The sequence below is a fragment of the Euprymna scolopes genome, chromosome 42 (genome assembly GCF_053919585.1).
Source record: "Euprymna scolopes isolate OS-2025 chromosome 42, ASM5391958v1, whole genome shotgun sequence".
Classification (NCBI taxonomy): Eukaryota; Metazoa; Mollusca; class Cephalopoda; order Sepiida; family Sepiolidae; genus Euprymna; species Euprymna scolopes.
The window spans coordinates 34,779,490-34,806,726 of NC_136523.1; the positions used below are offsets into that span (position 1 = coordinate 34,779,490).

The 27,237-nt window shown below is 35.5% G+C and overlaps 1 protein-coding gene across 1 annotated transcript in view; it reads right to left on the reverse strand.

Annotated features, from left to right (window-relative positions):
• LOC145267011 (KICSTOR complex protein SZT2-like) overlaps positions 1–27,237 on the reverse strand; it is a 423,147-nt gene that overhangs the window by 388,854 nt on the left and 7,056 nt on the right. Inside the window, exons 2-6 of the mRNA XM_080122911.1 lie at positions 18,344–18,472; positions 17,614–17,793; positions 14,582–14,659; positions 11,237–11,329; positions 4,448–4,582 (exon numbers count right to left, since the gene is read on the reverse strand). Of these exons, the coding sequence (XP_079979037.1) occupies positions 4,448–4,582; positions 11,237–11,329; positions 14,582–14,659; positions 17,614–17,793; positions 18,344–18,472 (615 nt within the window). The remainder of the gene's footprint in view (positions 1–4,447; positions 4,583–11,236; positions 11,330–14,581; positions 14,660–17,613; positions 17,794–18,343; positions 18,473–27,237) is intronic.

Sequence of the window (27,237 nt, forward strand, 5' to 3'; positions counted from 1 at the left end):
GTCAAACCCAGAAGCTTGTCAAAACACGGGGCCTCACCCAGACGAGAGCCATCCATCATAATTGATGCCAGATGGGGATCAGAGCGTTGATGATGTAAGGATAGGAGTTTGGTTTTGGAACTTATCTCTGGCCAGGTATTTATTTGTTGAGAATAAGAGTTTTGTGTGTTCCAATCGCCAAATAAAGAGTCTGTTTTACGAGGCATTTAAAAAGATAACGTTAAAAAGGAGAACATAAAAACCGAGTTACATATGTACAAATAAGATGTTTTATTTAACTATTTAGAGAATAAGAACATCATTTTGTGTACACATGTGTATGTTTACGAATGTGCATGCGTGAAGTTTTTTCTTTTCTTTTTTTTTATTACATTTTCACCTCAAACAAGGCATATTGCCACTTTGAAGTAGGGGCTACTATCAGGGACCTAAGTTCCAGGGATACTATGTAGGGAGTTTAGCAGCAAGATGTTTGTTCACATTACACTTGAACTTCTGCATGTCAGTACAGTTGGGGAAGCAGGAAACCGGAAGAGAATTCCAAAGTCCTGCCGTTCTGGGGAAGAAGCTATTAGAGTAAAAGGCTTTCTTACATCTAGGGATCTCAACTGTGTAGGGGTGGGACTTCGCTGCTTGTTGGGTTTGTCGGGGGTATTTTCGTCGAGAGGGTACAAGTGCTTGTTGTTCATCAAAAGTGTTCGTTGCGTATAAATGTTCTTTGTGCATATGTGTGTCTGGATGTTTGTGTATAATTACAAGACTTTCTTAGTGTGTAAGTTGTAAGTCGATTGTGTATGCATGTGTGTGTGTATATATATATATACAAGAGCTCGTTAATGTATACATTTATGTTCATTCTTACCTTGACAAAGGTAAACGCCTTGTCGAGGCGTGTGTCTGCCTCGACAGAAAAAGAGATAGAGATAGGTATCTAGAGGGAAAAGGAAGTAGAACACTGTCTGTCGGCTGAAACGGGAATCACGACAAGGGCAGGTAACCGGTGCGTCTTTGAGATTCGTTTGTGTGCGTGTGTGCGACCTATGAAATAGCATATCAGTCTGAAAACAGCTGTACATAATTTACAGCAAATTTATCTCTGGCCAGGTTTTTATTTATCCCTCTTTTTCTTCAGTCTTTATTACTTCCTTATTGATTTGATTCTTAAATTTTTGAGATGCAGATTGATTTTTCAACCCACATGATTTTTAGAATATGACATCTTCATTCCGTGATGAGTATGTACATCATTTCTAAATATACAACAAATTATTACAATATGGTTGTCTTCAAGTCTAACGTGAGCAAGTTTTTGATGAGCCGCTCCATATAAGTTAACAAATTCACCAAATTTCCATGACTAATAATTACTATATTGTCCAATTTGAACTAAATATTTTCGTTTACTAGCCAAATATCGTTTACTAACCAAACCCACATGATTTTTAGAATATGACATGTTCGTTCTGTGATGAGTATGTACATCATAAAGATTTTTCTGTCTTTTTTTTTTAATAAGTGTAATTCTAAATATACAACAAATTTTATGTTGATACTTGAACGTATAAACATCCTAATTTCTTCAGATGTTTTTTTTAAAAAAAGAGTATATTGTTCTATTAAACTTTTATTGTTTAAATAATTTAACTAAAACCTGGGATAGCAAAGTGGTAGCAGGTAGGCTCGAACCCGTACCATGAAGGAGGAAAAGAATGTGAAAAAAAAAGTGATGTTTTTGCTGTTACGTTCATTACCAAACCCGAAGTGACAAAGGTTTAAATTAAGGCTAGTCAATCGAAAAGAGGTGATGAATTTCAAAAATATTCGCGAAAAAAGCGACCCCTACCTGTAGAAAAAGTGCCCAGTTGAAGGTGAAGGAATTAATGTTTTTAGCCAATTTTTCGATATTTGTTGTCCGAAAGGGCGAGCTTCAAAATGATACCAATCTCGTGAAAATACGTCGCCTCTGTTGAAAGTTTTAGGCAGGCATACAAACATACATATATCTATATATATAAAAGCGAAAATGTGTGTATGTATGTTCGCTTTTTGTGTATGTCCAAGAAAGGCTTTTTTCCGAGAAGCGGTCGGTCGGCTCACAACTTCTTAAAACTTTTTATATCACATATAAATCATAATATCTATGAGTTAACAACGGATCTCGCCTATCTATTTAATTTGCTCCACTTCGGGAAGATAAATATTCAACAGTTTTCGCTCGCCGCATGTGGATTAGGCTTTTTCATATAATAAAAGCTACACTAATTCCGGCGGCATTTTTCCGGTCGTGATCGCCGGAAATGTCCGAAAGCAATCAGATTTGATCAATGTGGAAATATTTTCCTTATATCAGACAATTGCTATTCAATTCGGACAAGGGGAGCCGGTCCCCCTCCCCAACATCTTTGGGAAAATAAAAATAAAAAAAAAAGCGTTCCCGCATTAAATAAAATACTACCCCGCAGTCAAAGTTGACCTCATTAAGTCATTAAAACGTGCACCTGTCAATTTAAGTAATCAAATAAATTCAAACGCGTTTCCGTTAGTATGTCATGGTGGCCCAGTGGTTAACGTCGCACGTTTTTTTTTTTTTTTGCACTTTAATTACCAACTTTGCCTCAAGGATTCGGGTTCGGGTTCGATCCTCATACTCACCTACCAAAACGTTTTTTTTTATTACACCCCCCCCTCCTCCGAGTTTTGATTTACCCAAAACCACACCTCCAAACACCTGGGCAACGCCCGGTACCCCTCGCTAGTGTATATATATATATATATATATATATATATATATACAGAAAATAGGAATTGATGTATCTTGATCACATCTCCATATGTATATATGTATATGTGTATATAGTTAAAAAAAAAAAAAAAAAAATTCCAAAATACATGAAAATGAATGCGTAATCAACAATAAAGCAAGGGAAAGATGGTCTTCTGTCAAGAAGCGACAATCACCATATATACATTTAAGCAGATAGGTGAGATTTATATTATAGATGCCATTTCTATCCAATAATGGTTGGCAGAAGAGCATGCTACAAAAACAAAGGGAACAACATTGTTTGGTCCCTTTCTTTTTGAAAAAGAGATGATATTCTCAAAATATTAAAGACTTCCACCATTCCAGTTATCTCAAACAGTAAGTCTATATTTACTGATTCGTACTTGGAAAATCTAATATATAAATGGCTATATGTCTGTCTGTCTGTCTCCATATTTTCAAACTATCTCTTACGAGACTAAAAGTCGCAGAGCGGCGCTAGGGGCCTCAGATGATTGGATTTTTATGGATCGTACTCTTCAGCCGGTTAAGATAGTTTTTAAAGAATCAAAATTGAAACATTCATTTCATTTTTAACCAGTTCATATGCGCGTCACGTTGGTACAGTGGTAACATCACCAGCTTTGAATGCTACAGTTTTGCTTTCAGTTTCGTTTCTAGCTGATGGCACTCAATTTTTTTTTTTTTTTTACTTTTGAAATCACGAATCTTTAATAATATATACAAAATCTAGACAAATTAAAATATCACAGGTCATAGGTCTCTCCACAATCTCATGACCCCAATCTTTTCTGCGTTCGATATTGGCAGGATGAAAAAGAGGTTTCCTTCTTGCAGCTCTACCATAGTAGCCCAGCTTGTGAAGATATCTGACAACTGTTCTGGGACTGACACCAGCTTGTGTTGCAATGTCAGAGGTCTTGCACTGAAGATCCTCTTTAACATTTCTTTTCACAAGGCGCAACGTTTTTCCAGAAGGCCAGGAGCGACCTGGATGAGGTTTTGTGCACTCTTTGTCCTCTCTTGTGAATTATACGATCACTCTATTATCAGTAAAAAGGGGTATTGAAAGATTTCCTGCTATTTTGTGTCAACTAGGACCACCTTCATGTTGATCCACGATTCATCCTCGCAGAAATTCTGATAAGCCTGATGTTGCTTTGGTTAATGGCATGCTTCAATGTCGTCAGATGCAATATTAATGATACTCTAAGCTATTTCAGCACTATTCTTATCTGTAAATATAAACAAGCATATATTAACCTTCGAAAAAATATTCATCTTAGTGGCTATTCTTTTCTGTCATGTCTGTAAACATTAAACCATGCTACATGCTAGACATGGTAAAATATTTTTCTCCTCTAAAATTAAACAGTTCTTAAACTTTGTTAATTTTCAAATTTTTTCTTGCCTGCTGAGATTGTTAATGATCAAAACGGTCTGCACATCATAGCAAGATATGACCATATTTGCATAAAGAAAACAAAAATTTATAAATTTGCTCTCTTTGATTGAGCACTACCAACGATCCTTGTTGGAATTCAATGATTCTTATCTTTTGAATATTTTTCAACCTGGAATAAATACACACACACATATATATATATATCATATATATACTTATGTATATTAAAATAGGAGAAAAAAAAAAAAACAACTTACAGAGTTCATATGAATATCTGCCAACGGATGGAAGTGCTGTGCAAGATTGTCCTCAAAATTCTTTATCAAAGTGTGCAGTGTGCTCAGTACACTCTTCAAATTCTTCAGAGTGACCAAAACTCCTTGACATAAAACCTGAAAAAAATAGAAAAAAACTTTGAATAAAATAAAATACGCATCAAGTGCGCTTGAAAGCCAAATCACAACGTAATATTAGGAAAATAAACAAATGTTTTACTCGTTTGAAATTTATTTATTTTTAATCTACAATAATTTAAATATATTTCAGAACCAAACTCCATCCTCAGTATGTTGTTTTTCTTCTTTTTTTTCTCTTTTCTTTCTCTTCTTCTTTTTAGAAAATAGAAAAAACGTTTTTTTTCATGATATTTCAATACATCTCAACAACAATAAGTGATGAGCATTTTATGGCAAAACGCAAGTTTCCATACAGCTTTCTTTCATTTTATTTTCATTCACTCCAAACAAGTGGCACTGAAACATTAGTGGTTACTGTGATAGAGTCCAGATTCATAACGAAAAAAAATTGGTGGGAAGTTGAGCAGCAAGATGCCTGTTCACATTACATTTAAATTTCTACACATTGGTATGGATGGAGACATAAGGCGCAGGGAAGGAATTTCAAAGACAAGCGATCCAAAGAGAGAAATTATTAGAGTAGACAGCATCTATGGACTTAAGTGAAGGGGTGTGATTTTGTTAATAATTAGGTTGGTTGAGAGGATATTTACATTAAGAAAGTATAAATGTAGTAAATCCCATTGCCACAACGTTGCATCCCTTTAATGCCGGGGTGTCTATTACATTGATCGCAATCGACTGGTAGATCACATGGTATTGAAAAAAACAAAAAAAAAAAAACGGCACTGACAAACTTCCAGAACTGCTGGAAAGCAGGAAAACGGAAGACAATTCCACAGGCATGCAGTTCTATGGAACCTACGTTTAGGCTTAGGCACAGATAATGAGTGGGGGGAATTATTGATAGTGTTTACAGCTAGACGAGTGTTTCTTGTGAAAGTTTGAAAGTTTGGTGAGGGGGGACCATAGACTGAAGCTCAGTCAAACACTTGCCATTAAAATAATGATACAACAGAGACAAACTCGCAACATCTCTTCTGTGAGAAAGAGGTTGCAAGGAAGAGAAAAGGACATCTCCTACGAGGCTACAAAGTCTATTTTGAACTCTATCAAGGCAGGACAAGTCCTTTCTAGCAGCTCCTGCCCATATGTGGCAACAGTATTCCATCCTTGGACATACCTGGCTCTTGTATAGGTAGAGAATTGCATCAGCAGTGAGATATCTAATGGAGCGATAGAAGGATCCCAGCATTTTTCCAGCGACCTTGGCAACAGATTTGATGTACCTGTTCCATTTAAGATCAGGAGTAAAGGTCAAGCCCAGAACAATGAGCCAATCACTATATTCATGTGATATCCTTTTCAGGAAGATGCTGAGGTTGTTTTACTCGCATCGAAAATTGCAACACTGTTTCACTTGAACTCTTCTGGAGTGAGTGATGAGATTCTAACACTATAAACCTGAATTTTTAACCACATGTCGCTTAAAATGCTTCGTAGTCGATAAAAGAAAAAGGCACACAGACTTTCTAACCGGTAAATATTCAGCCATTAAACTGTCTTGATTTAAGATTACGTATTGCTCCTAATCTTTCTTTTCAGCCTAATCGCCATTACACAGTTTTTAATTTAATTCATGCCTGGCTAAGTAAATGTTGTAAAATCTAAATCTGACGATGCTTAAAATCTTATCTTTAAAATATATAAGCAGAATATTGGCTTCTTTCCTTTTCCTTCTCCTTAAAAAAGAAGAGGAAACCTTATACTGGTTGACCTCAAATGTTAAATGAGTCTCCCTCCCCACTCCTATGACCTCCGATAGTAAGGCTAGAAGTTCTTAGCGTCATTTGGACGCTGGCCGAAGGGATCCACACCTCGAAGATGTAACTGTAGCTAAGTACATTTTTTTTTGCGCACTTTTCTAAAAAAAAGTCAATCAAATCTAACCCTCTTTTTTCAAAAGTCAATCAAATCTAACCCTCTTTTTTCAAAAGTCAATCAAATCTAACCCTCTTTTTTCAAAAGTCAATCAAATCTAACCCTCTTTTTTCAAAAGTCAATCAAATCTAACCCTCTTTTTTCGCGTGTGTGCTCATATCATTCTATTTAGTTTTATTTTATTTTATTTCTCAGACACATCTTAACCATTCTTAATTCACTTATTTTAAAACAATTTTCTGACTAATTTTTTCTTTTTCTTTTTTTTACCATGTCACATCGAGGTAGTAGGGGGAGGGGAATCCTTATATATTAGCTTATTTAGATGACAGAAGAACTTTATTTAAGTATGATACTTAATATTAACAGTCATGATAAGACACAAAAAAAAAAAAAAAATTTAATAACAAAAATTAAAAATTTATATAATCCAACATTCAGAGGACCTCAACATCAGGAAACGTGCAGAGTTCATGGACAATTCTGGAACTTACCCTAACCTCAACATCAGGAAACGTGCTATCCTCTTGACTGCATTATTTATCAGCGGCAGCATTTTTCTCACATGAAAATCATTAAGTCCAAATCCAGCTCTCCCATGACTGATGAGCATCTGGGGATCAGCTTGAAGCTGTCTATTAGTTGCTACTCTCCGCATTATGCATCCCTGACAGATTCCATCTAAGGCAAGTCATTAGTGTAACCTAATGGCAAAAAATGTACAGCATCGTACCGTGCAATATGGGTTGATGCAGTAATGCAAGGTACACCTGCATATACTGTTGGTTGGTTGGTTGATTGTTTTTGTTTTACGGCATATCAACCCTTTTCGGGTTATTTAATGCCGAATCCAGAGATTTTGAAGAAAAATTTTTTAATAGAATATATGTTGTTTTAAAGTCGGTTTCTATTTAACCCATAGTTGGGACCCTAACAGATACTACCACTCTGGGTCAGAGTGGACCTGGGAGCAATGGCAATTACAGGGTGGTTCTACACTCTCCAAAACCCGCAAGCTGGGGTCTCACTACACTATCCGATATAATTTAAGGTCATATCCAGGATCACATTGTACTATGCTATATGAGTTAATGCAGTAATGCAAGGTACACCTGCATATACTGCCATATAAAAATAGTTTACAATATATTTATATATTTATTTGGTGTTTTGCATTTTTAGTAGGTGGTAGATCATTTAGACTTAGTCATGTCATAAGTAGCTTTCATGCTGAAAAAGTGTGTTCATTCCTGCTTTAATGGAATGTGCTCTGATAAAATCATGCTGGATATTTGGCAAATGACCCTGGGAAGAGGAATTTGATGGGTTGCACACACACACACACACACACACACACACACACACACACACACAGTGGGAAATAGTAAACATTCCAGGGTGAAAGAATGTTTATATAAAGCAACACAACAGAAAACAGACAGACATAGAGTGAAGACAAGCTGACACATTTGCTTCACTGCCAAAACATCTACACCTTCACTGATGTCAAACAACGATCAAAACTGTAAAATCCAAAACTATTGTCAGTGTGAAATAAACAAAAACATTTTTTATAGATCAGCTGTGTTGTGTTTTATTCATTGTCAGTATGTATATATCGTAGACCAGTGACAAGAGTTGATTTAGAAATTATATAGACTGAAAAGCACATTCGATTTTTTTTTTTTTTTTGGTTTTGTTTAACAGCATATCAATCCTTTGTGGGTTATTTAATGCTGAATCCAGTTATTTTGGGAATAGTATTCGATGTTGTATCCAGTTATTTTATATGAGATTTTTATTCTTCAAGCTCCTTGTATTTACAATCGTTAGTTTGTAGCTTTTGATTTGGTTGTTTTATAGTGGATTTTGTCATTTTTGTTCTCTGCCTTGCAGAATATGATTGGATTTTGCAATGGGAGGGGGAAAAGGGTTACAGTATTATTAAGTCCTGTATTATGAATGTAGTTATATTGTTGATAGTGTTTTATATTCAAATTGTCCTCATTCTTCAGGAAGGTTTCTTGGAGACAAATAACCAAAGGATTAAATTTGGTTTGCAACAATAAAATTTCATTGTAATTTGCCTTCAATCCACGGCAATTCCATATCTTGTAATTCATGAAGATTTTTTTTTGGTTTGAGGAATAACTGCAGTTTCCATGTCTTCTAATTCCGTAAATCTATTTGTAGTAGTAGTAGTAGTAGTAGTGGCTTCTGTTTGTGATAATTCCTTTATATTATTTTGTTAGATGTACTTTTTGTTTATTTTTCAAGTGTTTTTTTTTCACCACGGGGAAGACGTATTGGTGACCTGTGTGGTCTTTCTTTTAACTGATTTTGTTTTTCCTTAGTTTTGTCTTTTTCAACATCTGCACGACGTACTGGTGATTTTTGTGGTCTTTCTTTTGATCGACTTTGTTTTCTTGGATGTTCTGATTTTGGTTGAGAATTTGTTTTCTTGGTAACATTAGTTGATGATTTAATGGGATGATTAATTTTTGATGATATGTTTGGTTTGATTTCATTTATAAATTTGGGCCAGTCGTTTGGTCCCAATTGTAACAATTTGTTTATTAGTATTTCATATTTGGAGTCTTGGTTAGTGATGTTGAATGATATACAACTTGAGGTGACTTGAGAGTACGTCTTTTCCTTCATGTATCCATCTACTATTTTCCTGGCTTCGAGGAAGGAGATGTTTTTGGTATGTTTTATTGACACTTCCTTTTCTTTCTTCCAGATTCTGCATGCTCTAGCATAAGCAGGATGGTTTTCTCCACAATTTGCACATTTGCAGTCAAGATTGCAGTATTTGACAGTGTGGTCTGGATCTCTCTGGTTACATCTACCGCACACTGCTTGTCCCCTACATGCATCCTCATGATGCCCAAACTTCTGGCATTTAAAGCACTGAAGTGGGTTTGGTATAAAGAGTTCAACTTTTCAACGTTGAACCCAATTTTGGTTTCTTTTGGGATATTGGGTCTATCGAACTGCATAATGTAAGTGTTCATATGTATAGTCTGATTCTCTTTTTTTATTGTAATTCTTTTAACGTTTATTACTCCTTGGTTTTTAAGTTCTTTTGTTATCTCTTCAGTAGTGCACATTGATAGGTCTTTCGATTTTACTACACCTTTGGATGTATTCAGATTCTTGTGTGGATAAGTTTTGATATTTATGTTGTGGAAAGTTTTCATTTCTAGGAGAAAAGTGGCATGTTTTTCTCTTTCTACTTCCACCAGTAGGGTTTTATTTTTTAAAGTTTTTACATTTTTTGGGGTAATATATGCGGATATAATTTTATGAATAATAAACGGTGATAAGTCAGTTATTTTGGTTTCTTCGGTGGATTCCAATACAATAAATTTTGAGGATGTTTGATGTAGTTCATTATCTGAACTATCCGAGTCGTGTTGGTGCTTGGAGTTTTTATAATTTGCCATACATATATATATTTTAAATTCATTGTTTATGCTCCCCACCCACCTCGGAGTCCAATATTGGGGCATGTTAAGGGGGAAACCCATTCGCCTTGTCATGCCAGAGCTACATAAACAGTATACAAGATTCTTGTGTGGATAAGTTTTGATATTTATGTTGTGGAAAGTTTTCATTCCTAGGAGTTTTTGGGGTAGTATATGCCAATATAATTTTATGTATAATAAACGGTGATAAGTCAGTTATTTTGGTTTCCGGTGGATTCCAATACAATAAATTTTGAGGTTGTTTGATGTAGTTCATTATCTGAACTATCCAAGTCGACGTGTTGGCACTTGGAGTTTTTATACTTGGGCATATATATATATATATATTTTAAATTCATTGTTTATGCTCCCCACCCACCTCGGAGTCCAATATTGGGGCATGTTATGGGGGAGGAAACCCATTCGCCTTGTCATGCCAGGGCTACATAAACAGTATACATGTCCCAAATGGGAGACATGAGTACCCTTAATCCTTTAGTTACACAATCCAAGTCATTTGTGGTAACTTCCGGCACTATACAGCCATGTCATGACTTTAATCATTTGGCACATTTGACCTTAGCCACCGCCTTCTAACACATGGAAAAGAGGGGAAAATATGTATATAGTGGTACAGGATAGAACTGTATTTGTTACGGTTTAGAGGAAATTAATAGAAAAGTAGAAGATGTGTTAGGGCTTGACGTAACTAGCCGATTGATTGGATTGGGCCCCTCCGACCATCCGTCTAGCCTTGTACAAGGCCAAAGTGAAGTGTTGCAACTGATATCTTTAATTTCCCTAGATATCAATTGCTCAGCCACCAGGATCCTTTTCCGAGTCATTACGGGTCGCCACCCACTGCCAACAAGTGGCCCTTTTGAGAGGCTTTTACTCTCTGCAGGGGGAAAATCAGTGTATTCTAATGCCCCACCGACGGGGTTGGGAAGTAAGGAAGGAAAGAAAAAAAGGAAAAGGTAAAGGGGCTGTTGTTTTTGTTTTTGTAGAACATAATTAAGTTTTACGAAAGAGAATAGAAAACAAAAACAGAAGTTTAATGTAGGTGCATTTCGTCTCAGGAAGCCAATAGATAGAGAATTGGCTTTGTAGTAATAAATATAAAATCTGCATGAATTAAAATATATTTAAGCGTATTTTAGGACACAGTAAGGCAGAGGGCCCTTCCCCTAACCCCTGCTAGTAAATAAATAATTTTTTTAAAGAGACACGTAAAAAGTGGATCAATTTGTACAAAAAACAAAAACAAAAGAAGACTTACAAAATTATTCCGACAAGCAACAAGTGGGGTATATGCAACCACAGTCACGTACAATGAAGGGGAAAGATCGAGATCAAGTCCTGGAGGGCAAAACTGGAAAAAAAAAAAAAAATGAGTGAATTCAAAACAACAAGAAGATGCAAATAATGTTGGATATTTTTTTTTGTTTTTAATATTTTAAAGATATTCCATAATATATATTTACAGAAAGGTTTGGTTTATAGCATATCAACTTTTTTTTTTTTTTTTAATTTTCTTTCTTTGAAGATTGTAATGCTGAGTATGGGGCAGCCAAACCAGCTGCCAACATTGCCCTACTTTTTATTGAAACCAACCGAGAGCTCTTTTTAGTATCCTCCTCGTTCACTTAAGTGCAATTGTCTGGATCTCTTTTGCACTTGGTTCACCAGGAATATTAGTTAAGTAGGACTTTGTCAAATATATTTCTAAAGGCAGAATAATCTATATATAAAAGTGAGAATTCATGTGTGTGTCTGTGAGGACACTTCTCAACCTATATAGTTTTTTTCCGATTTTTTTATTTTATTTATTTATTTATTTCTGTTTATAAGTAATAAGAATTCCGCATTAATTAGAGTATAATATTTATGCCTATTTTATGACCGGGCAACGTTGGCAGCTTCCTAATATTCAATATTTGATTTTTATTATATCATTATTCGTTTTATTTCTGATGTTTTATTTTTTTTATTATTTTAAATTTTTTATCGCTTTTTTATTGGATGAAACAATGGCAAATGTAGCTGATGAGAGTCGAACGTCAAACAAAAATAATAACCGATATTTCAAAAAGACAATTTTAATAAAACAATGGCGAATGCAGCTGCTCAGAATCGATTGTCAAAAGAGAGATAGATGTCAGATGTCAAAGGTAACAAGCAGTTACATAACAGCTGCCTGAATTGAGTTAAGAGTCATTTTGTTTTTGGCAAGCACAGACAGGGAGTCAGTCACCGAATTCCTGTGTGCATGTCTTCATCCTACCAACTCACCATCCCTCTCGACTCATTATCTCCCACCTTCCAAACCCACAATTATATTTTGATAAATCAAGGTGTTGCCATTCTTCCAAGTATGGCCATAATATTACACTAGGGATGCTACTGAGAAGGGAGAGTTTGTTTTGAGGAAAGCGAGCCACACATACATGCTATGTTAAGACGCAGTGTCTCATTTGGAGGCAAGAGAATACATTGAAATTACAAAGTAATGGGAATTATGGCATCAGTGAAAAGGAATGCCTCACTCAAGGAAAACATTCTGTAACTGTTGGATTTATTGAACCATTTTATTTAGGTTACATAATTTTTTTTTAATAATTTTTCTTTTATAAATTAATGTTAATAAAATAAAAAAATTGAATCAATTTTTTTCAAAATTAAAATGTTTTCATTTTATTTTTTTTTAAATAAAAAACCTAAAAAGAGTAAAATAATATTTTTTGTATAAAAAATATTTAAAAAGAATAAAATAAATGTAAATTTTGCCCAAATTGTTTTGTTAGAAATCATTAAAATAATGTTTTTTTGAATATAAATAAAAGTATATATTTCTTATTTATTATTAACCTTTCGACTGACCCTTTCCAAGAGATGACGTCAGTAATGATTAAAATAAAACAATTTACACATAAGCAAGAGTTAAACCCATATTTATTATTCAGAAAGGAAACACAAATGGAGGTGAAAGTGTTTAATCCGCAGAGTTTCGAATATATATATATATATATATATATATACTAGCAAAAGTACCCGTCATTGACTGGGTTCAAAAACAGCCTACAGAAAATGGACTCTGATTTATGAAATTATGATAGGTTATGAAAAGGAAGGATTGTAAAGAGATAGCTTCGAATTTGGGGGTATCAAAACCAAAGCAAAATATGATGCAAGTAAAAATAAAATACATAAACCTCATAATTTATTATACCATATCTGTTCCCACTGAAACACTTCTCACAATATTCTGTGGATCTATATTAAAAAACCTTGTTAAATTTTGTGACATATTTCTTTTCTATAGAGGTCAGGCGCGAACGAACACCCCATAATTTTATTATACCATATTTCTTCAAACTGAAACATAATTATCAAAGTATACTTACGCAGATAGATATGAAAAGTCTTTATTAAAGTTTGTGCCTATTCCCATTCTATGGAGGCCAGGCGCAAACGCAGACCCCACAATTTTATTATACCATCCCTATTTAAGTTAAAACATACTCATCAAAGTATTATTATGTACATCTATATCAAAAACACTTGTAAACGTTTTTTTTTTAATTTTTTAATTTTTTATTTCCATACTTTGTGGACTAGGCGCATACGCAGACCCCACAATTTTAATGAATCATCATTATGCCAGATCAAACATACCCATTTCTGTGTCTCAGTACATCTTCTATCATTATATGTGATCAGTTTTCTATAATAGTCAACCAGATGGGAGCCTATTCGTGACCAGACACACACGCAGACGTTCAGCTTTATATTATAGATTTACTTTTTAGTTTTTTTTCATTTTTTTTTTTTACATGGGGGTCACCACTTATCAAGGCCCGAAGGCCACTCAGAGATAAGGGTTATTGCATGTACAGTAATCAATGAGATAGTATTGTAGTAATCATTAGTATTGGGGGTTTTGATAGAGTGTCTTACTTAAGGGGGCGGTTTGTCAGGAGTTTGTTTATGTTGGACTTGAAGATGTCCAAGTTGTAGTCAGGTGGGAAACAGGCAAGCAGCAGAGAGTTCCACTGGCGTGCAGTTCTAAGAAAGAAGCTTTGCTCATGGAATCTACGTTTGGATTTAGGCACAGATAAAGAGTGGGGAAAATTATTGACAGTAGTTTCAGCCAGACGGGTGTTTCTCGTGAAAGATTGGCAAGGGATTGGAGCTCAGACGAGCACCTGTCATGGAAATAGCGACAAAACAAAGACAGGCTTGCAACGTCTCTTCTGTGGGAGAGAGGTTGCAGGGAAGAGAAAACGGCATACCCCACTAAACCACGAAGTCTATTTTGTACTCTGTCAAGGCAGGATAGGCTGTTTTTAGCAGCTCCTGCCCAGATGTGGCAGCAGTACTCCATCCTTGGATGTACTTGGCTTTTATACAGATAGAGAATTGCATCAGTAGTGAGATATCTTTTGGAGCGGTAGAAGGATCCCACTATTTTCCCAGCGTCCCTGGCAACAGATTTGATGTGTTGGATGCATTTACAATATTTATTATCACGATGTATTTACGATATTTATTATCACGACGATAACAGAGCTATCATTTCAGTCAAAAGGTGACTGACTCTAAAATTGATTTGTTAAAAACTCACCGGTTGCAGCAGTCCAGTAAGACAATTGCGAAGAGCAAGGAAGACGTCATCCCACAACACTCGGCCTGAACATAAATCCTGAAACAAAAAAAAAATTAAAACAATTCTTTAAATTTTGCCTTTAAAAATATTTCATACAAAAACAATCGTGAATCTTAAAGTTAAATATTTAAATAAACCAGTTCAAGTTTCAAGTGCGACAACTCATTTTGCATTCTATGATTAAAAATGAGTTATTTCCCTTGCTGATTTAGGGAGAGGGTATTAGTTTTGATACGCTCATTTACCACAATTAAGTAGAGATGATTGGTTTTACTTGAACTTTTCTATTATAATGAGGAAGCACCCAAGTTTTCAACGGCTACAATGATATGGTTATGTTAAAAGTGGATGCTGGGTTACAACAAGCCCCATCTTTCTGAGAAATCACATGGCTATGGTTCGATGAATTTGTGGCATACGCCTTCACAACAAAGTTAGTTCTGATTCCCTGCTATTAAGGCTGAAGGTGTTCACACCAAAATCAACTGTGTGTTGCAACTGCCTGCAATAATATAGACATGATGAATAAAGATTTAGTTGTTAAAACACATTTCAATTGAAAATTAAGCAAAGAAAAAGGGTTTTTTTTTTTAACATGGGGGTCACCACTTATTGGCATGCAGTTCTAAGAAGCTTTGCTCATGGAATCTACGTTTGGATTTAGGCACAGATAAAGAGTGGGGAAAATTATTGACAGTAGTTTCAGCCAGACGGGTGTTTCTCGTGAAAGATTGGTGAGGGGGGACGAGGGATTGGAGCTCAGACGAGCACCTGCCATGAAAATAACGATAAAACAAAGACAGGCTTGCAACGTTTCTTCTGTGGGAGAGAGGTTGCAGGGAAGAGAAAAGGGCATCCCCTACTAAACCACGAAGTCTATTTTGTACTCTGTCAAGGCAGGATAGGCTGTTTTTAGCAGCTCCTGCCCAGATGTGATCCTTGGCAATAGACCTGATGTACGTGTTCCATTTCAGATCAGGAGTAAAGTAAAGGTCAAACCCAGAAGCTTATCAAAACATGGAGCCTCCCCAAGACGAGAGCCATCCATTTCAATTGATGCCAGATGGGGATCAGAACGTTGATGATGTAAAGATAGCAGCTTGGTTTTGGATGCATTAAAAGTGACCAGCCACCTCTTCCCCCATTGGTTTTGTTTGCTGTTATGACATCGACCATCTATGGTTTATTTAATGTTGAATAAAGTTGTCAAATGGATAACCAATCTGTAGAAGAAGTCTTGGATTCTAAAAGCTAACAAAGAACTGTTTTTATTGGATAGCCAACCTGTAGAAGTGTGCGGCACAATTACATTGACACACCGGTTCTCACCAGATCATCAAAGTTAAGCAACGTTGAGCCTGGCGAGTACCAGGTGGGTGACTATTTGGGAAGATTAGGTGTTGTATGTACCTTTTGGAAAGGTTGGGCGTTGGGCCAGCATCCTCACTCTGAAAAAAAAAAAAACTCCTCGCTATAAAAGCATCTACAAAGTTGTGGATGGCCTGTGCCTCTCTGGGGTCTCAAGGCTATGGATGGATGGAATCTGTAAAAGTTCTGAAGACCAAAATTCCATTCTCGTGTGAAGAACAAAAAGTATGTGCAGAATTCTAAAATATCCAGTATGTTTTATAAAGTGATTCCGGTTTCTGATTGGTTGTTAGCAGAGCATCTTCCCGTTTGATTGGCCAGTTCCTATCGCCCCTGTTTATAAACAGAACCTTCCAATTTTCTGTAATCGTACCCTCCCATAATACCAAAAATATTACAACGGTATTATTCAAACTATTATTCTGAAGTGTCAAAATCGAAAAATCATTAGTATATATTGGGTACAATATAATAATCAATATAGAATTGGCTCTATAATAATTAATACAAAATCTGCATGAATTGAAATATATCATAGCTCTAAATTGCGAGTAAAACAGTCAACAATTGTTTTGATAATTCGTATTATTCGGACAACTGCTCGGAGGTGCCCGGCATTGTTCAGGTGTTTGTCTGTGTGTGTGTGTGTGTAGGAAAAAGAAGTTTGGGAAGGTAGGTTGGTTGGTTGGTTGTTTTTTTTTTACGGCATATCAACCCTTTTCAGGTTATTTAATGCCAAATCTAGTTATTTTGAGAAATGATTTTTAATGGAGTATATTTGTTTTTTAAGTCGGATTCTATTTAACCCATAGTTGGGACCCTAACAGGTACTACCACTCCGGTTCAGAGTGGACCTGGGAGCAATGGCAATTAAAGGGTGGCTCCACACTCCCCAAGGCCCGTGGATATAGTTTTAGGTCATATCCAGGACCAGGAAGGTAAATAGGCTTGAACCCAAAGCCTTGAGGTCAAAGCGGAAAAGAAAGTGATAGCTTGATAACTTACCATGACGAGGGCAGTGGAAATGAAAATGGTTGAAATTAAACGATTAAAAAGCTAAGTGACAGGTGCGTGAATTTAATGAGGTCAAATATCATGCCATAGGGGAATGAAATCCCGCACTTAACTTTGGCTGCAAGCCAGTTTCTGTGTATTTGTTTGTTTCCCCAACATGCTGGAGAAAACAAGCTCCCTACAAAAAGGTGGGTGTCCAAATGAATAGCAATTCTCTGATATGAGGGGTTTTCCTCGCATTGATTGAAGTTAATTGCTTCCTGGACGCCCCCGGCGGGAAAGCCAACTTCGTTTCAATTAGTTTCACTTTATTCATATTAAAAAGACAAACATGCGGGATGGCGTGAATTTTATAAAATAAAAGTCACTCAAATAGAAGCTACAGACGACCTCATTTCATAAATCGGAGATATTACAATCTAGCGAGTACATAAAAAGTTGTAAGAAATAGTGCCCCCCCGGACCCCCCCCCAGCCTTTGCCGGACATACAAAAAAAAATGCACACACGCACACATACATTTTCGCTTTTATATAATAGATGAGTGCAAACAGTAGTTGAAAGAATTCAAAGAATACGAAAATGGAAAGGGTTTTTCTGGTCACTTACCAATGAGGACAGAGAAGGGCTTAAGTCCAGGGCGAATGCAATTCTGTATTGTGTTGACATGAAGATCACTTTTGTCTGTGTGGTCAGTCGGAAATAGTAGAGCTGGCCAGGTTGGAAAGCGACTTGATCTTCTTCAGGAATAACAGACAAAACAATGAGTTCTTCCTCGGATAAGTCACTCTGAAAATTTCAAGGAGTCAAAATGTTTTTATTATTATTTAAAATGAAAATAAAATTTATTAATAAAAACATATGAAAATTCGAAACTAGTAAAATAATTATAAAAACAAGAAAATTAAATTAGTAAAATTAAATAGAAAAATAAAAAATAGGAAAAATATTGGAGAAAAGAAAAAAAATTGGAGAAAAGAAAAAAAAGTGGGAGAAAAAAAATTTGGAAGAAATAAAAAAAAGTTGGAGAAAATAAAATGTCAATTTTTTTTCTTAAAAATTAAAATTGAAAAATAAAAATTGGAAAAATAAAACTTTAAAACCGGGAAAAAAAATTCAAATTCGCACATTTTAAATAATTTAAATGATTTGTTCATCAAATAATTAAAATTAGTTGAATTTTTAAATTATAATTTTGTAAACTATTAATTTATAAAACTATATAAATTTCACTTTCCCCAGGCTAATCACCAAATGTGCTCAGTTAAAAAACAAAAGCATGATAAAAAAAATTATTTTTCAATATTTTAAGTGAAAAAAAAACAGAAAAACAACATACAAGCGACGTTGGAGGGACAAAACTCATTACTGTATTCAAGTGCTTGAAATACCAAGATGCTCTGATGTTCCTTGATATCCGGTATTCTTTTTTCATCAAGAGATAAATCTCCTTGGCATCCGGAACAGACTGGAAAAAAATGCAAAAATAATGGATATAGTTCTTTGGTTAATGAGAAAATATACAGAAATCTTTGTATTTATCGAAATTCCATTTTCTTCAAATGCTGCAGTGGTTGGCTTTTATGGAGTTTCTTTTGGCTGGATTTTCTATCCTAGAAACATTACCAGAGTTCTTAACAGCAAGTCAGCAACTTAATTTATCAACTGATGCAGCTACTAGTGCATCATTATTATATAAATACAGGGTGGAACAATAAAATTGTTACCCTAGAAAAGACGACATGATTCCATTTCCATTTGAGGAAAACCGGTTTTTGCTTTTTGTTTCAGACTATCTACTTGTTGGCCAGTTGTGTACAAATCCCAAGAGCGATAGGAGCCTTCTATCATGTCTGAAAGTGACACAATGTTCAACGAGTGAGATCGGAGATGTGCCGCTGTATAACTCATGCTCTCTATCAATATAAGTTATGCCAACAGGACCATTGCCAGCGCCATCAAAATGCAAATCCAGACAGTTCAACGTTTGAGGGCACGGCTCAACAAAGTTTCCGGCCATGGTTATGGTCTTTGGTATGGTTTCAAGTGAGGGCCACATCGTGCAACCTCACATCTTCAAAGTTGGCTTGAAAGTCAACACCAAAGTGTACCTGGATGAGCTGAAGAGTGCAATGATTCCTGGTGCAATCAGGTGCCCGCTGGCAGATCCTGGGTGTGCCAGCAGGACTCGGCGCCTGCCCACAAGTCAAAAGAGACCCAGGTTTGGAGTGCTACGACTTTGTACCCTTCTCTTACTAGCTCTGCTCCTCCCCTGACCTGAACCCGTTCGACTACTTCATTTGGTCATATGTCGAGAACATCACCAACATGGCCTCTCACAACACCAAAACCAGCCTGATTGCAGCCATCCGCCGAGTATTCGCCAATCTCCTGTTGGCGCTTATGAAAAAGGCATAGTTCCAGGTTCAAACTCATATCGAGGCAGTGTGGTGATCCCCTGGTGCATCAGGTGGCTGTTTGCACAACCTGAGCGTGGCAGCAAGACTTGGCACCGGCCCACAAGTCCAAAGAGAACCAGGCTTGGCTTCAGAAGGATACTACAACTTTTCTCACTGCTCCTCTCCCCCCCCCACCCTAAACCCACTAGACTACGTCTATTGGTCATACATCGAGAATATCACCAGCATGACCTCCTACAACACCAAAGCCAGCCTGATTGCCACCATCTACTGAGTATTCGCCGAGCTCCTGCCAGCGTTTGTGAGAAAGGCATGCTCCAAGTTCTGGATCTATATCGAGGTGGTGATTGAGGCTGATGTCGGCTACATTTTTTTACATACGCATCACCACTTATTAAAGACCAGAGGTCGAGAATTGCATCAGCAGGTAGATGTCTACTGGATCGATAGAAGAATCCCACCATTTTTCCAAGTGTTTTTCATAAAAGTTTGACCAGGGAAAACCATAGATTGGAAGTGAATTTCTAAAAGCCATCGAATACACGCTCGCACATAAAACGAAAATAATGTTGGCTTAAAGAGATCTGAGTACAACATGACTCGTGTACGGCATGAAAAGAAACTGGAATCTAAGGAAGATCTACATGTCAGTATTTATAGTAGCAACAGAACACATGAAGAAGAATTTCAAAAACTATCTCGCAAATATACCCAATGAAATAAATGCAAAAGTTTAATAGAACAATATACTTCTTTTTTTTTTAACGAAGGCTGTTTAAAAAAACATTTGAAGAAATTAGAATGTTTATACGTTCAAGCATCAACATAAAATTTGTTGTATATTTAGAAATTACACTTATTTAAAAAAAAGAGAGAAAAATCTTTATGATGTACATACTCATCACAGAACGAACATGTCATATTCTAAAAATCATATGGGTTTGGCTAGTAACTTTTCTATTTAGCTAGTTAATGAAAATATTTAGTTATCAAAGGTCAACTAATGATAAGTTTGTCTGTAGAGCCCTGCGTATCGTATTCTATGAACGGGCAAAGCCGGACGGTTTGCTAGTATAGAAAAAAGTCATGCTAAAACTTTTTAAAAGTATATTTTTTTAAAAAGTGGGTATTAAACAAAATCTTAAATTACTAAAAAAAAATTCCACGGTTCTTTCGTGTATCATATTAATAGAAGTTTAAATATAATGCAATCAGACATCTTGCTACTTAACTCTCTAGATAGTGCCCCTGTAGGCATAATCCCAAATAGTAGCCCTTTATATTCAAGCAGTCATATTTCTTGCTTGGGGTGAATAAGAGTAAAAAAAAAAATAAATAAAATAAAATCCAAGAAAAATGACTTCCGGGCAACACCGACTTGAAACAATCCAAGATAGAAAATTGAACTTTTATCTATCTAAGTCATATTTTCTCGTTATTTATGCAGAAAACAAAATATATATATAAAAGATTAGATAACATTGTTTTCTTGGTTAATGTTTTTTGAAAATTTAAAAAACAAAACAAAAAAAAAACAAAAAAAAACTATCATCCTATAATGGAGAGTGGATGTGTCTACAACAAAAACTATATTACAAATGGGAGACAATCCAGAATTTTACTGATTTTTCAGAAACACTTTTTATATGCAGATAGTATTGTACTTATATCTTGTATGTTGATCACGTTCACTTACAACCGTCTCTATTGGTTTTGTTTTGTTTTTTTTTAATTTTCTTTCTTTGAAGATTGTAACGCTGGGTATGGGGCAGCCAAACCAACTGCCAACATTGCCCTGCTTTTTATTGAAACCAACTGAGAGCTCTTTTTAGTATCCTCCTCGTTCCCTTAAGTGCAATTGTCTGGATCTCTTTTGCACTTGGTTCACCAAGAATATTAGTTAGGTAAGACTTCAGGTTCTTCTTCATAAGCCCTGTAGCACCTATGATAACTGGTATGATTGATATCTGCCTAAGATTCCAGTTTCTTTTCATATCATACATGAGACCTTGATATTTGGTCCGTTTCTTCTTTTCAGCCCTGTTCAGACCTCCATTATTAGGGATACTCATTTCAACCAAGGTTGCAACTCTCTGACTTATTTCATAGTGTAACCAGCAGTGCATTCTTAAGAGCCAGAAGGTGAATTGGTAATCCGAAGATCATCAAGCCCCTCGTGTCAAGACCGGTGGTTCTACTGTTTGGTAATCGCCTACACCTTCACTCGCCTACCCTGCTCCCGTTTGCTCATTGGAAGGTGCGTCTACTCATCTATGTCCTGTTGGTTACACTACTTTGTGTCACTTTTTGTGGGAGACAAACGACCCGTCAGGGATTAAAAATTAATTTTAAAAAAAAAAAAATAAAAAAAATGTGTAATCGACAACGTGGGGGTTACGGTTAAAAAAATACATCAAAAACCAAAACGAATAAGAGAAATCCGATGATTAACGAATTAACATGACCAAAAGCATTAATTACTGGGAAATTTATTGAATTAAATTAATTTTTTTAACATTTTTCTTTGTTTTGTTTTAATTAATATGTAAAGCAAACATTTTATATCTATCTATATATCTATAAAAGTGAACGTGTCTGTCTGTCTGTCTGTCTGTGTACATTTCCCTATGCAATAACTCTGTCAATTTTTAGTCTATAGACTCGAAATTTGAAATACCGGGTACTGAGATTTGGGAAAATCGATGTGACGGGTCTCAGCCAGAAATTTGGCTGTTAAGGGGTCAAATTTCAACGATTTGACCTTTAAGAACTCTACCAAACTCCTCCGACAATTTTTGGTCTAGACACTTGAAATTTTAGATATAGGTTCCTTGAACATGGATCTAACTTAATAAAGTGATTTGAGCCCGAAACAATAAATTTTAAGGGGTCATAATAGGGGTCAAAGTTTTAAAAAATTAACCATTTTTTTTGTTTTTTTGCTTTTTTTGCACAGCATACACCTCCAAACACCCGAGCAAGGGGTCAAAGTTCAACGATTTGACCTTTGAGAATTCTACCAAACTCCTCCGCCAATTGTGGGTCTAAACACTTGAAATTTTAGATATAGGTTCCTTGGACATGGATATAACTTAATAACTTGATTTGAGTCCAAAACAATAAATGTTAAGGGGACATAATAGGGGTCAAAGTTTAAAAAAATTGACCGCTTTTTCTTTTTCTTTTTTTTTTTCTCAACATACACCTCCAAACACCCGGGCAACGCCGGGCTGAAATGCTAGTCTTCTATATAAATAAAACGAACTCATTTTTTCCCCTCCAACTTTGACCTTAATAGGATTAAAAATCATGACATTACATGCAAATATAATGCATACAGACTGTACAGGGCTCTACATTGCGAGTAAAACAGTCGCATTTGTGAGTGATTTTTCAAAGTGGCGACTAGAAATAATGAAAGACTTCTCTTTTGGTGATTGTCTGATAATCTTCCAAAGCTCACTACTGAGTGAAAAATATCTTTTCAACTTTTTTTTTTGTAATAAAACGAACAAAGTTAAATTATTTGGGTTTGTTTAACTGTACACATAGATTCAAAAAAGTTGTCAAAAAACAAATATATAACAAATAAATGTTATCAAAGGCAAGATAAGTTACTTTTCTACCAAACTGGATATATTTTTTGTGTTTTTATTCAATGTAACATGTTTATTCAGCTCGAAAAACATATAGTGTTTACCGATGTATTGGAAAATTCAAGATGGCGCCCGACTGTCACTTTAACACGGTAAGTGTGGGAAAAGGTGTTATAAATAATAAACTAGACAAAATACTATTAAAAAACAACCGAATATATGTCAACTTATGTCACGGTAACATATATTGAGCGAATTTCTAACAGTATTTTGTCTAGTTTATTACTTATAATACCTTTTCCCAAGCTTACCCTCTCCGAGAGAGAGTCGGGCGCCATTTTAAATTTTCCAATACATCGGTAAACACTGCATGTTTTTCGAGCTGAATAAACATGTTACATTGAATAAAAACACAAAAAATATATCCAGTTAGGTAGAAAAGTAACTTATCTTGCCTTTGATAACATTTATTTGTTATATATTTGTTTTTTTGACAACTTTTTCGAATCTATGTGTACAGTAATACAAACCCAATTATTTAAATAATAAAAGTTTAATAGAACAATGTACTTTTTTTTTTTTTAAACGAAGGCTGTTTAAAAAAAAACATCTGAAGAAATTAGAATGTTTATACGTTCAAATATCAACATAAAATTTGTTGTATATTTAGAATTACACTTATTTAAAATCTTTATGATGTACATACTCGTCACAGAACGAAGATGTCATATTCCAATAATCACGTGGGTTTGGCTAGTAACTTTTCTATATGGCTAGTAAACGAAAATATTTAGTTGTCAAAAGTCAACTAAATATAAATTTGTCCGTAGAACCCTGAAGTTTGCTATAGGCCTATTACCTCTACAGTTCCTCGACAATAGTACATTCCTATATTTTTTCTGGTGAGAGTCCACTGCCAAAATCGCTTAGATTCAATGGAAGTTGCAACATCTTTTCTCTCTATTAGATTCCTCCTTTCCCCTCTTCCCATTTACACCGCAGTGGATGTGTTCACAAGGAACACTACAATGAAACACACCAGTTTGGAATCGTACAAGGTTACTTCTTATGCCGTTTCTTTTTTTTTTTTTTTTTTTTTTTTTTTAAATCTTTTTTCCCTGATTTATGCTTTCTGTTTTTTCCATAATAAAATAGAAATAAAAATTTAAAAAAAAAAAAAAAAAAACGCGATTACTTTTATTTTCTTTTTGCTTTTTTTCGTTAGTGTAAGACGCAATCTGCGAGACTAACCGGATTTTACTTCTGGTTTTAACGACTCTAACCATGAAATTTAACTATGACCTTTATTTATTAATACTTTCAACTCAACATTTATTTTTACACAAAGATTACAACGCAACGATATCGTGAATTCACTTGCATTACACTTAAATTAAAATTAAAATAAATTAATTTAGAATTTGAGAAAACAAAAGCATTCATTTAGAATTTGAGTGTGATGTGACTACTGAAACTAAACAAAAACAAAATTCACTGCGGAATTGATATTTGACCTTATTCACTTTTTAGTTACTTCATCACTTTTTTTTTTTTTTTTTGCGCTTTCGCCTCAATGATTCGAGTTCAAGGGACAATGTTGTAATCTCCTGCATTAAAACCAGACTAACATTGAGAAATTTCCAATATTTTCACCATGTAGAACGTTTTTGAAACTGAAAACAAATAATTATCAGTGCTGCTAACTAGAATTTAATTGTAAAAGAAAATTATCTTTAAATGTGACTCTGCGGCAATAATGGATTACGTTTTTGGAGGACAAAGTATGGAATAAGGATCCTGACCAACTTCACCGCGAAGAAAAAAAACTATAGTGACAAGGATGACTATAGACCCTCTCCCCTAACTTTTGAATAGCCTTGTGCCCAATTTATTTATAACTTTTCTATAATTTTCGTAAATAAATCAATTTTTCAAAGTGTGAAGAGATTTTCACAAGGCCAACTTTCCACTTCTATTTTTTGCCTCCTTAAATCATTTCTTTTTTAATTCTGTTCCTATTTATTTTGCTCCAACTTAATTTCCACTCTTACTTAAAGGTTGGCCAACTTATTTCCAGTTCTAAACAAAAAAAAAAAAAATATGCAGTCTACTCGTAGAAAAGGGCTAGGAGGGTCTTAGTAACCTGGTTTTATTTTTATTTATTTATTTTTTTATATGTATCCTTCTCTCCACAACTTTACATAAAATTGTAAATACAGTCAAAATTGTTTCATCTTTTTAACTTCCCGTTTCTGTTGTTCATTTGTTTGGATAATTACACATGGTTAAGTGGATAAGAAAGCCATTCTTAACATGGGGAAATGTGAGGGGGCTCACACCTTATCTGAGAGGAAGATAACCATTAATTAGCAGGGACCATATTTTGTTTGTAACCATCGTCCCATCAGACAATCTGGACTATAACAAATATTTTTCAAAAACTTCTGTTCACCCTAAATAAGGCATATTGCCACTGAAGCATAATGGCTACTGTGATAAGGGTCAGATTTATGGATGGATGAGATGGAGATATTGATGGGAAGTCATGCAGCAAGATGTTTGTTAACATCATGTTGGAATGGTCTGGGAAACAGGGAGGGAATTCCAATGGCAAGTGGTCAATGGTTGGTTGTTTTGTTTTACGGCATATCAACCCTTTTCAGGTTATTTAATGCCGAATCTGGTGATTTTGAAGAACGATTTTTTAATATAGTATATTTGTTTTTTAAGTCGTATTCTATTTAACTCATAGTTGGGACCCTAACAGGTACTACCACTCTGGGTCAGAGTGGACCTGGGAGCAATGCCAATTAAAGGGTGGCTCCATACTCCCTAAGGCCTGCAAGCTGGGGCCCTCACCTTCGGATATAGTTTAAGGTCATATCCAAGACCAGTGGTCAATGGAAAGAAGCTATCAAAATAGAAAATTGGTACTTGAGCAGAATACAGCCAATGCTGAAATAGCATTTAGAAACCCATTCTTAATATGGGGAGGGGAGGGCGTTTATTAATCATTCTATACTTTCACCTGACAATTTAATAAATAAAAGATACCGTAAAAATCGAACGTAACTTGAAAATTTTATCTAAAAAAAAATAGCACAGTCCATATTCTGCCGAAGCACCAGATAATCTTGTGGTATTGAAGAGCCTGTATAATGAAACAGTGGAATTTTGCTGCAGAATGTTCAGGGTATTTTTTTATAATGAGCCCCTCCCACCTCCCGATCCAGGAGATATCACACTGCTGATGCAATTCTCTACCTATGTAAGAGCCAAGTACGTCTAAGGATGGAGTATTGTTGCCGCATCTGGGCAAGAGCTGCTAGAAAGAACTTATCCTGCCTTGACAGAGTTCAAAATAGACTTCATAGCCTAGTGGGGGATACCCTTTTCTCTTCCCTGTAACCTCTTTCTCATACAAGAGACGTTGCGAGCCTGTCTCTGCTTTATCATTATTTTCATTGCAAGTGCTCATCTGAACTTGAATCTATGGTCCCTCCCTGGCAAAATTTTCTCCACTCTTTATCTGTGCCTAAACCTAAACGTAGATTCCATGAACAAAGTTTCTTTCTTAGAACTGCACACTTGTGGAACTCTCTTCCATTTATATTAATTTATTTTTTATTTCGGACTATTATTCTCATCTTTTATTAGTTGTTGTTTTCATCTTTGTTGGTTGTTGTTTTTCACGATGTTTCGGCCAACTATTCCTCTGGCCTTCGTCAGGTTGTAACCACGACGGATAGGAACTTCGAATCTCCTAACTGCATTCTCGGCAATCACTGCCATCCGTAGTTGTTGTCGTCTCACCACGTTTTCGCCAAGTAAACCTCTGGTACGCTTTGGGTAGGATTGAAACCGCTATCTTCAGACAATATCCATCTGGAACCGTAGAGATTCAATGTCTCTATCAACTGTCGTTGGGTATTCATTTCTCCGAATATAATATTTCATCATCTCCATTAGTGAATTTAACGCCTTAATAAATATTTGTGTCATTCCAATGCAAACTGGTGGTAGGACTGCTATTCAGTATGTATGAAAAACACATGTGCAGACAAGGGAAGCGTTCACCCAGGCATGACCTCCTCCAACTTGCCCTTTTGACAGGATAGGTACAAACAACAAAAAAAAAAGTTGAAATCAAGACGGATTTTCCAACGTGGGGATCACACTACACCCCCCCCCACCGTCCGTGTGTCTGTGTTACAGGC